The following is a 14,579-nucleotide window of genomic DNA, read 5'->3' as shown; positions in this document are numbered from 1 at the left end:
GACATGCTTAGGATTGGGCGGGGAGAGCAGAGAAAAGCAGGCCCCTGCTTTTGCGGAAAGGCGTAAGAGTTTGCTTCTTGCTTCTGCCTTTGTTTGTTTGTACCTGCTTGTCTCCTGGACGCTTTGGCTGCAGAGGCCATTTCCAGGGAACTGCCTCCTAACAGCTCTTGCCATTTTGAACTCCAGATCTTGGCTGGTGGGTACAATAAAACCTGTTCTGGTGTAATCTGCAGGGGGCACTGCGGAATCCTGTGGCCCGTACCACTTCCTGGGTGATCAGGAGAGCATTCCGGAGCATCAGGTGAGAGTTTGGGGGGGGGGTAGCTGAACTATGGAACTCACTGCCACAAGATATGGTGATAAATTGGATGGTTTTAAAGTGGGATTAGGCAAATCCACAGAGGATAAGGCTTACTTACAGTGTCTGTTAGGGGTGGAAAGATCTCTCCGTTTCTCATTTTAATCCAATCATAAATTTAGTTCCCCACCTTTCTGAAGCAATTGGTGGATTTCCTTTTAATAGCTGCTCACGAGCATCCTTCAACATTTTTGTGCAAATTGCTCCTAATTTGCACCACTTCATATGCATTGTTGACCTGTTTTTTAAATGCTATTTTCACTAACATGTTAGGTTTTTATGCACACTTTCACCTAATACAATCACTTTTGTGAACTTTGGATGGCTGGAGAACTGTGTCACAAAATCTGGATGAATTTCGAAAGTATGAATTTCGAAGAACCGTTGTGTTTCAATTGTGATATTGTTTTGCAAAGTCCAAATTTGATAAACCTCTGCTTCCAATGTGAACTGAATTGAATTTCTGCTAGTCATGATGGCGAAAGCCACCAGGAAAGGGCAACTGCCTATATGTCCTGCTTGTGAGCTTCTCAGATGGGGAGATATGCCTTTGGTTTCACCCAGCAGGGCTCATCTTCTTATTGCTATTTTGTTCTTGTTGACACATGCACCTACCCTTCTCAGCTGACGTGTCTCTGCCCTTGCCCTCCTGTGGCGCAATGGGTCAGTGCGTCTGTCTGCTAACCAGAAGGTCAGTGGTTTGAGCCCACCAGAGACAGCTGTGGGCAGGATTCCTGCATTACCCTGGGGGTTGGACTAGATGACCCTCGGGGCCCCTTCCTATCTGATTCTTTTTGGTGCCTGCTTGAAAACATTCTTGTTTAGACAAGCCAACCCAAATGCTTAGAAAACTGAGGGAATTTTAATCTGTTTCAGTATTTTAACTTTTGTATGTTTTAAAGTAGGGTTGTGAATTTTTCTCGATTGTACTGTATTGCTTTTAATCTTTTTGTAAACCGCTTTGAGGTGGTTGGTTTTTAAAATAATAATAATAATAATAATAATAATAATAATAATAATAATAAATTTTATTTCTACCCCACCCTCCCCAGCCAAGACAGGGCTCAGGGCGGCTAACACCAGATATTAAACAATTGATTAAGATACAACTTAAAAACAAGATTAAAATACAACATTAAAATTCAGCCTCATTTCAATAGAAACTCAAATCAAAAACTTTTGAGGGATGAAAACGTCAAATCTTCACCAAGGCCAACTATTCAGAATGGTCCTACGTGGGCCAGAAAAAAGCCAGGGAAGTCCCCAAATAGGAAGGAAAAAGGAAAGATGGGGAGGGGATCAAGTTGATTCCAAGCCAAAGGCCAGGCGGAACAATCAAGCATTATTTTATTAAACAAACAAACAAACAAACAAACAAACAAACAAACAAACAAACAAACAGTGATCCATGTGGTCTAGTGGAATGCCAGGGGGAGAGCTGTTGCTTTAATGGTTATATGACATTTTAATCTTTCTTTAAACTATACAGCAATTTCAAAAAGTAAGTGGGTTCAGGAAACTTGGGCTCACGTCCCAACTCTGCCATAGCAGGACTTCCTTTGTGACTTGTCCGAGGCTGCCATGTTCCAGCCTCATTTGGCCCTTTCCGCTCCCACAGGAGTAATACTGATCTGTCTCACAGGACTCTTGTGATGGTGAGTGATGTCAGGAGAGGCCCTTAGGGGATAAGGTTAAAATATAAACCGGTAAGATGAAGCCACAAAGTTTTTTCAGTGAAGAGAACCTGCTCCATGTTTTCTTCTTGGTGCCAGAACACTTTAAATGCCCGGACTCGGACCATTTCTGAGAGTTCCACAATATCCATGGTCGAGGATGCCCCACAGCTCCCAGAAGCATCAGGGGAGGAAGCCACATCAGAGAAGCTACCACAGGATGAAACGGAACAAAAAGAAGCAAAGGTGAGGCATCTGGCTGAGAAGGGCATCTGTGGTGTCTGAAAAATATGCCCAGGCCCACAGGATTTCATTTCTGCTTTGCAGCAGATTAGGAAGGACAGAATCATGTCCTCTTGGATTTAGAGCCATGATCAAGGTCTAATTCACCTTTCAGGTGGCTGGGAGTATTGCAATTAATTCATTCATATAGAACTTCACACAGCCTTTTAAGTACAGCCCCGTCCTATACATGTTTCCTCAGAAGTGACTCTCGCTGTGTTTAGCTTATGGCCAGGTAAGTGTGCAGAGGGTTTGTAGCCTTAATATATGGAGTTCTTTGTCTTGAACATACCAGTAGCAGATGGTGTGGTGGGGCCGTGGGGCAAAAGCACTTACCTGACCTCCTGGCAGCTGAGTCACTGGCGCTTACTGGAGTGGGAGATGGTGGGGAGGACAGGGCAGTGTGAATGCGCTGGCAGGAACATCAGAGTGGCTCATTAGGGCATTTTCACTGAGCTGATCTCATTCCGCCTGGTTGTGATGGACTTGGGCTCGGACTCAGAACCAGAGGAGTCTCAGTCTGCACCGGATCCTCTGCCTCAGGCAGCATCTGAACCGAGTCTGGGGCCTGATTCTGAAGAGCCCCAGTCTGCACAGGTAACCTTGCAACGAGCACCAGCTGGGCCCGAGTCAGGGGCCTGAGCCTGCCCTGGCAACACATGCGGGGATTACCTTTTTGCTTCTGGGCAATCAAGTACAGCTGCTCCACTACTGGTTGGGTCAGGGGAGGCTGAGGCGGCCTCTGGGTCTAGTAACCCACCGATGTTTCCCAAGCTGCAGAGACTCAGTTCTGAGAGGAGAGACCTGAGTACTCGCAGGAGTAGTGCTCACCTTCGGGCGAAACAGGGAGGTGAGTCGCTGGGGGATCACGACAGGCCGCTACCCCGACAGAGATAAAAGGCTGTTGGGCCCTGCCCCAGGTTGCGGGAGCAACATTGCTGCTTGCTGGAACCTGCCTGAGACCCTGTGCCCGACCTAGCCTGGTTTCCTGCCTTGAGACTGGCCTTAGCCCTGTTGGACTGACTCCTCGTGGAATCCTTGGATTCGGGGCCGGACCTGGACCGCGTTGCTTGGGTTAACCCCCGGGCCCAGCACACTGGTAAACAGCAGTGACTCACCAGTCAGGGAAGTGCCTCTGCCTCTCAACACTCTCTCCTGCTGCACGATATGGTGATACCTGCTAGCTTAAAGATAAAGGTACCCCTGATTGTTAGGTCCAGTCATGGACGACTCTGGGGTTGCGGTGCTCATGCTGCTTTATTGGCCGAGGGAGCCGGCGTGCAGCTTCCGGGTCAAGTGTCCAGCATGACTAAGCCGCTTCTGGCGAACCAGAGCAGCACATGGAAATGCCATTTACCTTCCCGCCGGAGCAGTACCTATTTATCTACTTGCACTTTGACGTGCTTTCGAACTGCTAGGTTGGCAGGAGCAGGGGCCGAGCAACGGGAGCTCACCCCGTCGCGGGGATTCGAACCACCAACCTTCTGATCAGCAAGCCCTAGGCTCTGTGGTTTAACCCACAGCGCCACCCGCGTCCCTTACCTGCTAGCTTAGATGGTTTTAAAAGAAGTATTTGATAGCCATTGTCAGGACGAGGCAACGTGATTCTATTAGCCATGGTAGCTAAATAGAATCTCCCTGTTGAGAGGCAGCAGGAATGGCAGATAGCAGGGCAACAGCTGAAGGCTGCAGAACTTCACGCCCTGCTTGGAGGCTTCTCGGAGGAAGCACCCGAATGGCATCCTGTTGGAAGCTGAGTAATGGGCAAGATGAACTGTGGTCTGATCCAGTAAGGCACTGCTTATATTCCTGTGTCACCAACAGGTGCGATTGGGGTTTCCTTCATCTGCTTGATATTCTCTCGCAAAGTCTAAGGGTATTTTCACAGACTTGTGCTTTTATAATTGGAACATAAAATCTATGGCTAGAATTTCACAATCATTTGTCTTCCACATTCTGTCCTGTATTACCGGTAGGTGTGTGTGTGTGTGTGTGTTTGTGTGTGAGAGAAGGGAGGGAGAGGGAGAACACGTCTCACATGTTCTTCTTGGTGTCGTATGTGAAACGGAGTTAAGAATTTGGGACATTTCTTGTGTTCAGGCAGAGCAAAACAGGAAATTATTTATTTATTTATTTGTAAAAGTATGTGTGCCTTGCAAAACATCAGGGTTTGCAGTACAAACAAATGACTGTCTACATGGGTTTTTGGTGCCTCTCTGTGTTCCTCTGGTGCTTATTAGCTCTCTTGAAGGAAGAAAAAGCTACCAGCTCTCTCACTCCAGATTTTGGGCAGGGTTCACCTTCCAAACTCTGCCAGCAGAAGTCTTGTACAAGAGCTTCTGCTTGTGCAACAGGGCTCCCCCCCCCCCAATTCTCTTGCATCCCTTTGAAATTTCCTCTGAAGGGACCTGGAGAACCTGCAGAGCAGAGCTCAGGGAAAGAGGGCGGGTTGTTCTGTCTGGCAAGCTGATATGCAGATGCAACATTTGCAATAGCACAGTGTTGAACCCACCCTTTCTATTTTTCCAGGCCTCTGGGTCTGGCTGGTTCCGTTGGTTCCGATCGAAACCCTCTAAAGAAGCTGAACCCTCCAAAAAGGTACCATCTGCTGCTGCTCCAGATTCTCAGGTAATGCAGGATCTCTTTAAGAGGAATTTTCAGGTGCACAGCCTGAAAACAGCTGCCACAGATCCATGCAAGGAGTGTAGTTCATAAGCGCCTGTCGTATGTTGGTGTCATGAGACATTGGTGGGCTTAAAATTGTAATATCAGAAATGAAGCGGAAAGGAAAGCAGGTGTGAGGGCAAACAGGGGCAGAAGTAACAGATAGCAGCTCTTAATCCCAGTGTCTACAATTACTTATTTTATTTCATAATTTATATACACCACTTCTGAATGCTTTTTTTAAAAAAAGCCCTCAAAGTGTTTACAACAAGAACAATGAAATGATCAGTGAAATCCCAGAATGATCAGTAAAAAACAACTTTTTAAAATCATTCAAAATATAAAATCATCAATAAGCTAAAAATAACTAGGATTATATGCTCTTGGAATGAAGCAAGGCCAGTCCTGTGCTTTAAAAAGTTAGGTTGCACAGATTTTGTTTGTTCGATAATTCACATGGCATTTAGAATTCTTTGACTGAAACAACAGACTCAGGCTTTAAAACTAACAAAATGAATTTCATTAGAGACAAATGTAAGGTTTTGCACTTAGGAAGGAAGAACCAGCTGCACAAATATAAGATGGGGGACACCTGGCTTGCTAGCAGTACGTGTGAAAAAGATCTAGGGGTCTTGGTGGACCACAAGCTTAACGTGAGTCAACAGTGTGATGCAGCAGCAAAAAAAGCTACTGCTATTCTAGGCTGCCTCAACAGAAGTATAGTAAAGTAATAGTACTACTCTATTCTGCCTTGGTCAGACCACAGCTGGAATAATGTATCCATTTCTGAGTACCACAATTTAAGAAGGATGTTGACAAGCTGGAGAGTGTCTAGAGGACAGCATCCAAGCCTTATGAGGAACGATGGAAGGAGCTGGATATGTTTAGCCTGGAAAGAGGAGTGTGAGAGAAGATATGACAGCCATCTTCAAATATCTCAAGGGCTGTCACATGGAGGATGGAGCAGGCTTGTTTTCTCCTGCTCTGGAGGGCAGGACTCGAACCAATGGCTTCAAGTTGCAAGAAAGGAAATTCTGGCTAAAGATCAGGAAGAGCTTTCTGACAGCAAGAGCTGTCCGCCAACGGAATGGGCTCCTTTGGGCTCTGCTTCCTTGGAGGTGTTTTAGCAGAGGTTGGATGGTCATCTGTCATAGATGCTTCAGCTGAGAGTCCTGCATCGCTCCCTCCCAACTCTACAATTCTATGGTTCTATGACAGAGAATAAAGGAGGAGGAAGGGGCACAGTTCAGGAATGCCAGAGGAGGAGCGAACAGGAGTGATGGAAAAGGATTAGGGAATTGTCCAAGTTACTGAAGTTCATCTGCTGGAACTCTGACTTCTGAGTTTTATTAGTCCAGGGTTTCCCAAACTGTGGATTTGTGGCCGTAGACGGGAAATGGCACGTCCATATGTTAAATATTCACATTGATATCCAATTGTACTTTTTTTTACTGCTTCTTGTATTTCCTCCGTTGTGTTTTATCGTATTACAATTTGAATTCTGTGGGATTCAAATTGTAGTAGAGCAAAATACAATATATGAAATAAAAGAGGCAATAAAGAGGCAATTAAAAATCATATAGCATTATCACAGTGCATTACAATTGCTACGACAGGCTGAATAATCCTTTACTGGCCTGCCAATAATTTCAGCAACACCCAAGAGTTCGGGGGGGGGGGGGAGCGAACCGCTTTATAGGACCTTGCTTCATATTTTCAGGGTTGTCTCCTCTGAAAGATGCCTCTCAAATCCTGTATTCTGTTCCCAATTCCCCATGTCATTATGGTGAGCCTGCAGCCATGTGGCCTGTCATAAGTTTTCTCGATGGTGGTCAAAAAATAATGACTCGCTCCTCTAATAGCAAGCTCAGTTGGCGAGTGCCAACAGGGTTGCAGGCAAATGAAGAAACCAGAGGCAGGTATCAGCATGTCTGGGAGTACTGCAAGGTTTGTGAAAGTACAAAACAAAACAAGTTAGGGAAACCACACACCCCCCAAGTGAAGTGCAGGATCTAGTACTGAGTGATCATTTTAAAAAATACATTAAAAAAAGAAGTGGTGGGGGAATCTGTTGGGATCCTAACAAAGTTAAAGGTAAAGGGACCCCTGACTATTAGGTCCAGTCGTGGCCGACTCTGGGGTTGCGGCGCTCATCTCGCTTTATTGGCAGAGGGAGCCGGTGTACAGCTTCCGGGTCATATGGCCAGCATGACTAAGCCACTTGTGGTGAACCAGAGCAGTGCACAGAAACGCCGTTTACCTTCCTGCCGGAGCGGGACCTATTTCTCTACTTGCACTTTGACGTGCTTTCGAACTGCTAGGTTGGCAGGAGCAGGGACTGAGCAACAGGAGCTCACTCCATCGCGGGGATTTGAACCACCAACCTTCTGATCGGCAAGCCCTAGGCTCTGTGGTTTAATCCACAGCACCACCCGCGTCCCTCCTAACAAAGGTAGACTGAGGGTAAATTCTACCTGGCTCCATCACTGATAATGTTATTTCCATTCTGCAGCAGCAGGTGACTTCACAACCATCCCTTCCTCCTGTGGAGGAGACAAGGCCTGCATTAGTTCCTCCTCCAGCTGTTCCTCACCTGCCACCCACAGGTGTCAACCCTCTCCCCAAAAGCTCTCTTCGTAAGTATCTTCCTGTGTGCATTGCAGAATGTGTTCTTGACGGGTGATAATAAAGGCTGTTTGTGTACGAACCTTGCTGTGGCCCATAGGACCCCGCAAATAACTCTGGAGGGATCCCCCAGACTTTTGCAGAAGCTTTTGTGGGGAGTGGTAAGGCAAAGGGGCTGTGGCAGAAAAGCCCCCTTGTACAAACTGACATAATCTCATTGCACTTTTTTCGTCACAGGTGCCCAAACTCCACTGGGCCATAGCAGCAGGGAAGGCTCCATGTTTCCAGATGCCGGAGGCCAGGTGAGAGAAAGTGGGGGCGGGAATAACATGTTCCTTGTGAGGAGAGGCCTCAATTTTGGAAAACTGCTCCTCTGAATCTGTGTTGACAGAAGTGCAAATCCAGCTGCCTTGAGAGCATTTCTCCCAATATAGTAAAGGTAAAGGGACCGCTGACCATTAAGTCCAGTTGCAGACGACTCTGGGGTTGCGGCGCTCATTTCGCTTTATTGGCCAAGGGAGCCGGTGTACAGCTTCTGGGTCATGTGGCCAGCATGACTAAGCCGCTTCTGGCAAACCAGAGCAGCACACGGAAACAACCTTTACCTTCCCGCCGGAGTGGTACCTATTTATCTGCTTGCACTGGTGTGCTTTTGAACTGCTAGGTTGGCAGGAGCTGGGACAGAGCAACAGGAGCTCACCCCGTCACAGGGATTCGAACTGCCAACCTTCTGATCGGCAAGTCCTAGACTCTGTGGTTTAATCCACAGCACCACCCACTTATCTCCCAATATAATGTCCTGCATTTCTGGTGGTTCTGCTGCCCCCTTCCTCCTCTGCCCCCCCCCCAGCAACGGATCCTGGCGTCTTCACTGGGTTTCACGCCTTGGCTCTTCTGGTTCATGTTTCAGGCTACTTTCTCCATCCCTGATCATGTGCCTCCACCCCCAAGAGGAGGGGCAGTTCCACTTTACCGTCCTGCTCAGGTATGGTTTCTGCGCATGTGCGTTCCCACAATGTTGTATACAAATAAACTCTAGTAATGATGGTAACAACCGCAGCAGGAGCAGCAATGTAAGAATTGTTTTCTTGGGTGAGGCCAGGCACCCCTCCTTGTTCAGCCATCTGCAAAGGGTAGACCATGGGTGGGCAAACTAAGGCCCGGGGGCCGGATCTAGCCCAATCACCTTCTAAATCTGGCCCATGGATGGTCCGGGAATCAGTGTGTTTTTACATGAGTAGAATGTGTCCTTTTATTTAAAATGCATCTCTGGGTTATTTGTGGGGCCTGCCTGGTGTTTTTACATGAGTAGAATGTGTCCTTTTATTTAAAATGCATCTCTGGGTTATTTGTGGGGCATAGAATCATAGAATCATAGAATCATAGAGTTGGAAGAGACCACAAGGGCCATCAAGTCCAACCCCCTGCCAATCAGGAAACACCATCAGAGCACTCCTGACATATGGTTGTCAAGCCTTTGCTTAAAGACCTCCAAAGAAGGAGACTCCACCACACTCCTTGGCATAGGAATTCGTTCATTCCCCCCCGCAAATATAGTCCAACCCCCCACAAGATCTGAGGGGCAGTGGACCGGCCCCCTGCTGAAAAGTTTGCTGACCCCTGTTTGGGCTATCAAGTTCCTTGAGAGCCTGACTCATAGGGGTGATAAGGCATTCAGTGCAACAACAACTGGAGTAGCCAAGTTGGGGAAGCGTGTTCAAGTCCAGCTCTCTCGTTCAAACAGCAGCCTGTTGTTAGGGTATGGGGGGGTGGGTGTCGCCTTTCCTGCTCTTTCTCCCTGGAGCTATACTGCTTATGCACGTGTAGGTTCCACTTGGATAAGAACCATGATACCTCTCCATTGTAGTGTTGTTGTTTTTTTGGCTGGTTTCATGGACAGTTACCATTTTGCAAAGTTCCTTTGTCAAAGCTCATGAAGCACGTCTGATGCAGGTGCTGGTTTGAGTGTAGAGCTGTGCTCAAGGCTGGCCCTGCCATTGTGCCATTGTGTAGAGGGAGAGCTAAGACTATTTGAGAGGGTGCGTGTCTAAAATTCTGTCAAGCATCTCAAAATCCATGACTATAAAATGCATGAAAATGCAGGCCTTGTATCCAAATGGGTTGCATGTGCAAATGTTTATTTAATTCCATGTGCTTCTGGGCTGCATTATTTTTGAATGGTTTGCATTAGAAATTCAACTTAATTCTTTCTTTAACAGGTTACCACGCCAGCAGCCTCAGGCACCGGCCCAAGGATTTTTCAGCGGCGCTACCCACCTCATCCACAATAATACAAGATGTTTCTGCCTTCTGGCAGATCAGAAACCATCCACTTGCCTGAAGATAACCAGTCCAATCTGAGTTAGGCAGCTGGCTGCCCTTTCCTTCCCCTCATCCTCTGGTATTGCAGCTCTGTAGCCAAAGAGTATAAGCAAAAGTTTGAGGGGGTGAAGGTATACCTTCCCCTCTTTTTGTTTGTCTAAAGTGTTGTTAAGCAGGCGCTATTCATGTGCAACTCTTTTCATGTGCAACAAGAACAAAATGAAAGGTATCTCAGGTCAGCCCTGGGGAGGCCAGAAGTTAATCAAAAGGGAAATAAAGGAAGACTCCCGCTTCCTTTTATAGGAATAGAATGGGACTTTCTCCCACAGAAATGGGGTAAGGATTGCAGCCCTATTTTTCAAGGAGATGAGAAACTCTGGGAAAATAAGGCGGAGTCGACTCTCCATTGCCAGTAGACACAGCTACTCATGATCCAGTCATAAGGAAGAATAACTGAAGCTCCTTTTGGGGAATGGGGAACTTCTTCTCCTTTAGGATGGCTGCTGCCATACTTTCAGACCCACTTGACATCTATTCAGTGTGAATAAATCTTACAAGGCATGCAGCTGATCTCTGTGGATATTTACCTAGAAGTAAGTCCGATGAAGCTTGCTCCCATGAAAGTGTGGGTGCTGAGGCTGCAATCCTACATACACTTACTCGCGACAAAAGCCATTGAACAGAATAGGACTTACTTCTAAGTAAATATGCCTAGGGTCACACTTTGGGGTTGCAATCCTATGATCCTTTGCTTGGGTGCAAACCACTTAATTTTGAGCAAATGTGCCTAGGATTGGACGTACTGCAGGAGGCTGAACCCCTAAAACAGCTCAATCACTTGGGAATAAGTCAACTTACGTGTGAATTGAGAGTACACGGACTCGTGTAAAATGATCAGGCTGCAAAAACTACATTTGGTTGGATGTTGTTACCACTGCCCAATGAATGACTGTGATCCTAATCCAACATGACTAAAAAACAGAATAATAGTAACAAGTCCGTGAACTGGGTGGAGGCGAAGATGAGATCTCCTGAGTCTCCTTTCTGTCTGGCTGAAGTGCTGCTGTCTGAGGACTTGCCAGTCTGTGAGAACTGCTATGAACATACACCTGGAGAGGGCTTGGTATTGTGGTGGCCTCATCTTTCTCAGGTCTTCTCCAAAACCTCAATCACTGAGAAGGCTGGCCAACCTAGCATGCCTGAGAAGGCAAGACCTACGTGGACCAACTCAGCAGTAAGTAGACAACAACGTTACTTGGAGTGGTTTCAGAGAACCTCAGAAGAGCCCTGCTGGATCCGACCAAAGGCTCATCTACTCCAGCATCCTATTCTTGCAGCTGCCAACCACGTGCCGACGGAAAGCCTGCAAGCAGGGGGCAAACGCAACAGGAATCTTGCAGGGAAAAGTAGGGAAATTTGCACCGTTCGTAGAGTTATTTGTAGGTTCCCAATTGCCCATGTGACGCATCTCTTTGTCATGTCTGGACTTTAGGGAGTATATTAGACTACTGGGTTGCCCTTTAACCCTGTGTTATCACCTTTCTTTGTTTTTTCTAATACAAAACAGTTGATGCTGCAAGTTATTGTCCCTTTCCCCCCACGTTTAAATAAAAAACAGTTGAAATCCAGGCTTTTGTGTGTGTGTTGGTGTGTGCGTGCAGAATTGCCTTGTGAACACTAGTAGACCCCCAGGACCCCAACCTTACTTTCTTCCAGTGAAGAGGTGAGAGGGTTACATAAGAAAAGTAGCTCTCCCCTACAACTGATGGGTCTCAGATGGCACACATTAGGCCATCCTTCCTTTTGTTACACTTAATTTACGGAGTAAATAAAGAACCCAATAGTTTGGTATGCAGCTACTCCTTGAGAATTAACAATAACAATAACAATAACAATAACAATAAATTTATTGTTTATACCCTGCCCATCTGGATGGGTTTCCCCAGCCACCCTGGGCGGCTTCCAGCAAGATATAAAAAATAATAAAATGTTGGACATTAAAAACTTCCCTAAGCCTTCAGATGTTTTCTCAAAGTTGTGTAATTCTTGGGCTTTAGTTTACACATGAGAAGACTTGGATTTTTATAGGCTACTGTTGTTTACAAACATGAGTACAGTGGTACCTCGGGTTACATACGCTTCAGGTTACAGACTCCGCTAACCCAGAAATAGTACCTCGGGTTAAGAACTTTGCTTCAGGGTGAGAACAGAAATTGTGCTCCGGCAGCAGCAGGAGGCCCCATTAGCTAAAGTGGTGCTTCAGGTTAAGAAGAAGAAGACGAAGAGTTGGGATTTGATATCCCGCTTTATCACTACCCAAAGGAGTCTCAAAGCGGCTAACATTCTCCTTTCCCTTCCTCCCCCACAACAAAGACTCTGCGAGGTGAGTGAAGCTGAGAGACTTCAGAGAAGTGTGACTGGCCCAAGGTCACCCAGCAGCCACATGTGGAGGAGCGGGGAAGCGAACCCGGTTCACCAGATTACGAGACTACCGCTCTTAACCACTACACCACACTGGCTCTCAAGAACAGTTTCAGGTTAAGAATGGACCTCCGGAACGAATTAAGTTCTTAACCAGAGGTACCACTGTAATCATAAATTTGTTGAGGGTGAACTTCCTACGCCATGCATGGCACCTCCAAGGACCTGTTCATCTGCTGCACCTAGCTATGCAAGGGGAAATTTTCACTCGGTCGTTTTCTGGCCAAGAGCAGAAACCTTGCCTATTTGGGTGAGACCAAGGCATATCCAACTAGGCACTCCATTCTGAGATGTAGTCAGCCAGGGATCCCTGCAAGCTCACAAGCAAGGCATGGAGCAGAAGGCTTTCCCTTATTCCTTTGTTCTCTCCTATTGTTTTATGAGCAATTTATATGGAAATGGCATACAACATAGAAACCAGCCAAATTACAAACAAATAGATCCAGGGTTGTTGTTTTTGTGTGCCAAGTACCTTTTATAGTTATTTGTTATTTGGGTGGGTGGACTAAGAGAGATTAGCATCTTTTTGGTTTTTGGGGTATTTTTAAAAATGAATCAATCAATACACTGTAGATGTATCCCTAGAAAATGAACCTGCAGAATTTTGGGATAGTTTCAGGAATTACGGGGTTAGGATAAATTGGGGAGTGGGGACAGCTTCTGGGTTGTGTTCTGCTCAGCTGGCAAAAGATGACAAACGAAGGGGAAAGCTGGTTTGGCAGGAGTGGAAGAGTGGGAAAAAGGCCAAAAAATTGTGAGAAGGGGGAGGACACAAAGAGTTAGTACTTTGTTTTACTATTTGGCTATTTTAAAAGTTTGCTTGCTCATTGATCCTCAGTTGTCTTGTTGGCCCTAATTGTTTTTTGTTTATTTGCTTTGGTGGTGCTGAAAAGCCTCACACGTCAGCCATAATTGCTCAAAGGGTTTGTGAAGCTTTCCTTCTTAACTTTTCCTTTAGAGAAAAATAATTCACTTTGGCTATAGCTGCATGAATTAATGCTGTACTAGAAGAAGCAAACAGAATGATTATTGTAAAATGCATAAGAAAACGAGAAATGAAAAGAAGCCATTTATTTAAAGAAAGCATTTCTATGGCAAAAGTACCGTATTTTTCCGTGTATAAGACTAGCTTTCTTTACCAAAAAAGTTAGTTAAAAATTGGGGCTTGTCTTATATATGGGTAGTGCTGAGGGGTGTTTTCTTAATTTGGCGTCCCCCAAAATAGGTGGTGTCTTATACACGGAAAAATACAGTAGATACGATACATTCACATTTTTCAAAGAACCACCTTTGCGTTAACAAAAAATCTAGTTCTTATAAAGATGTTCTTATAAAGATTGCTCAGTTTAAGTAAGAAACATTAAAACATTAAATTTTCAGTGAAATTCACATTTCAAAAAATAATACAAAGTAGCTGTCCTTAGAATTTCCAGCTTCTTTTCAATGGGAAAAAGTCTGCAGTTTTTCTTATTCTGTATGAGAAATAAATGGAAAACACGAGATGCATGATGAACTGAGGACAAGAGTTATGAAGACTAAATAAAACCTGTGTAATTTGCAATCCTGATCAAATTTGCAGATGACACCAAACTGGGAGGGGTGGCTAACACCCCAGAGGACAGGATCACACTTCAAAACGACCTTGACAGATTAGAGAACTGGGCCAAAACAAACAAGATGAATTTTAACAGGGAAAAATGTAAAGTATTGCACTTGGGCAAAAAAAATGAGAGGCACAAATACAAGATGGGTGACACCTGGCTTGAGAGCAGTACATGTGAAAAGGATCTAGGAGTCTTGGTTGACCACAAACTTGACATGAGCCAACAGTGTGACGCGGCAGCTAAAAAAGCCAATGCAATTCTGGGCTGCATCAATAGGAGTATAGCATCTAGATCAAGGGAAGTAATAGTGCCACTGTATTCTGCTCTGGTCAGACCTCACCTGGAGTACTGTGTCCAGTTCTGGGCACCACAGTTCAAGAAGGACACTGACAAACTGGAACGTGTCCAGAGGAGGGCAACCAAAATGGTCAAAGGCCTGGAAACGATGCCTTATGAGGAACGGCTAAGGGAGCTGGGCATGTTTAGCCTGGAGAAGAGGAGGTTAAGGGGTGATATGATAGCCATGTTCAAATATATAAAAGGATGTCACATAGAGGAGGGAGAAAGGTT

At 45.7% G+C, this 14,579-nt stretch overlaps 1 protein-coding gene across 1 annotated transcript in view; it reads left to right on the top strand.

The window, feature by feature from the left end:
- Positions 1-9,893, top strand: part of SEC16B (SEC16 homolog B, endoplasmic reticulum export factor) — a 51,530-nt gene extending 41,637 nt beyond the window's left edge. The window contains exons 21-27 of the mRNA XM_053391249.1: positions 234-301; positions 2,131-2,277; positions 4,843-4,911; positions 7,493-7,613; positions 7,840-7,904; positions 8,513-8,587; positions 9,822-9,893. Of these exons, the coding sequence (XP_053247224.1) occupies positions 234-301; positions 2,131-2,277; positions 4,843-4,911; positions 7,493-7,613; positions 7,840-7,904; positions 8,513-8,587; positions 9,822-9,893 (617 nt within the window). The remainder of the gene's footprint in view (positions 1-233; positions 302-2,130; positions 2,278-4,842; positions 4,912-7,492; positions 7,614-7,839; positions 7,905-8,512; positions 8,588-9,821) is intronic.
- Positions 9,894-14,579: the final 4,686 nt, after the last annotated feature.

Source organism: Podarcis raffonei, chromosome 6 (genome assembly GCF_027172205.1).
Source record: "Podarcis raffonei isolate rPodRaf1 chromosome 6, rPodRaf1.pri, whole genome shotgun sequence".
Taxonomy (NCBI): domain Eukaryota; kingdom Metazoa; phylum Chordata; class Lepidosauria; order Squamata; family Lacertidae; genus Podarcis; species Podarcis raffonei.
The sequence above is the reverse complement of the archived record's forward strand: the minus strand, read 5'-3'. Positions and strand labels throughout refer to the sequence as shown.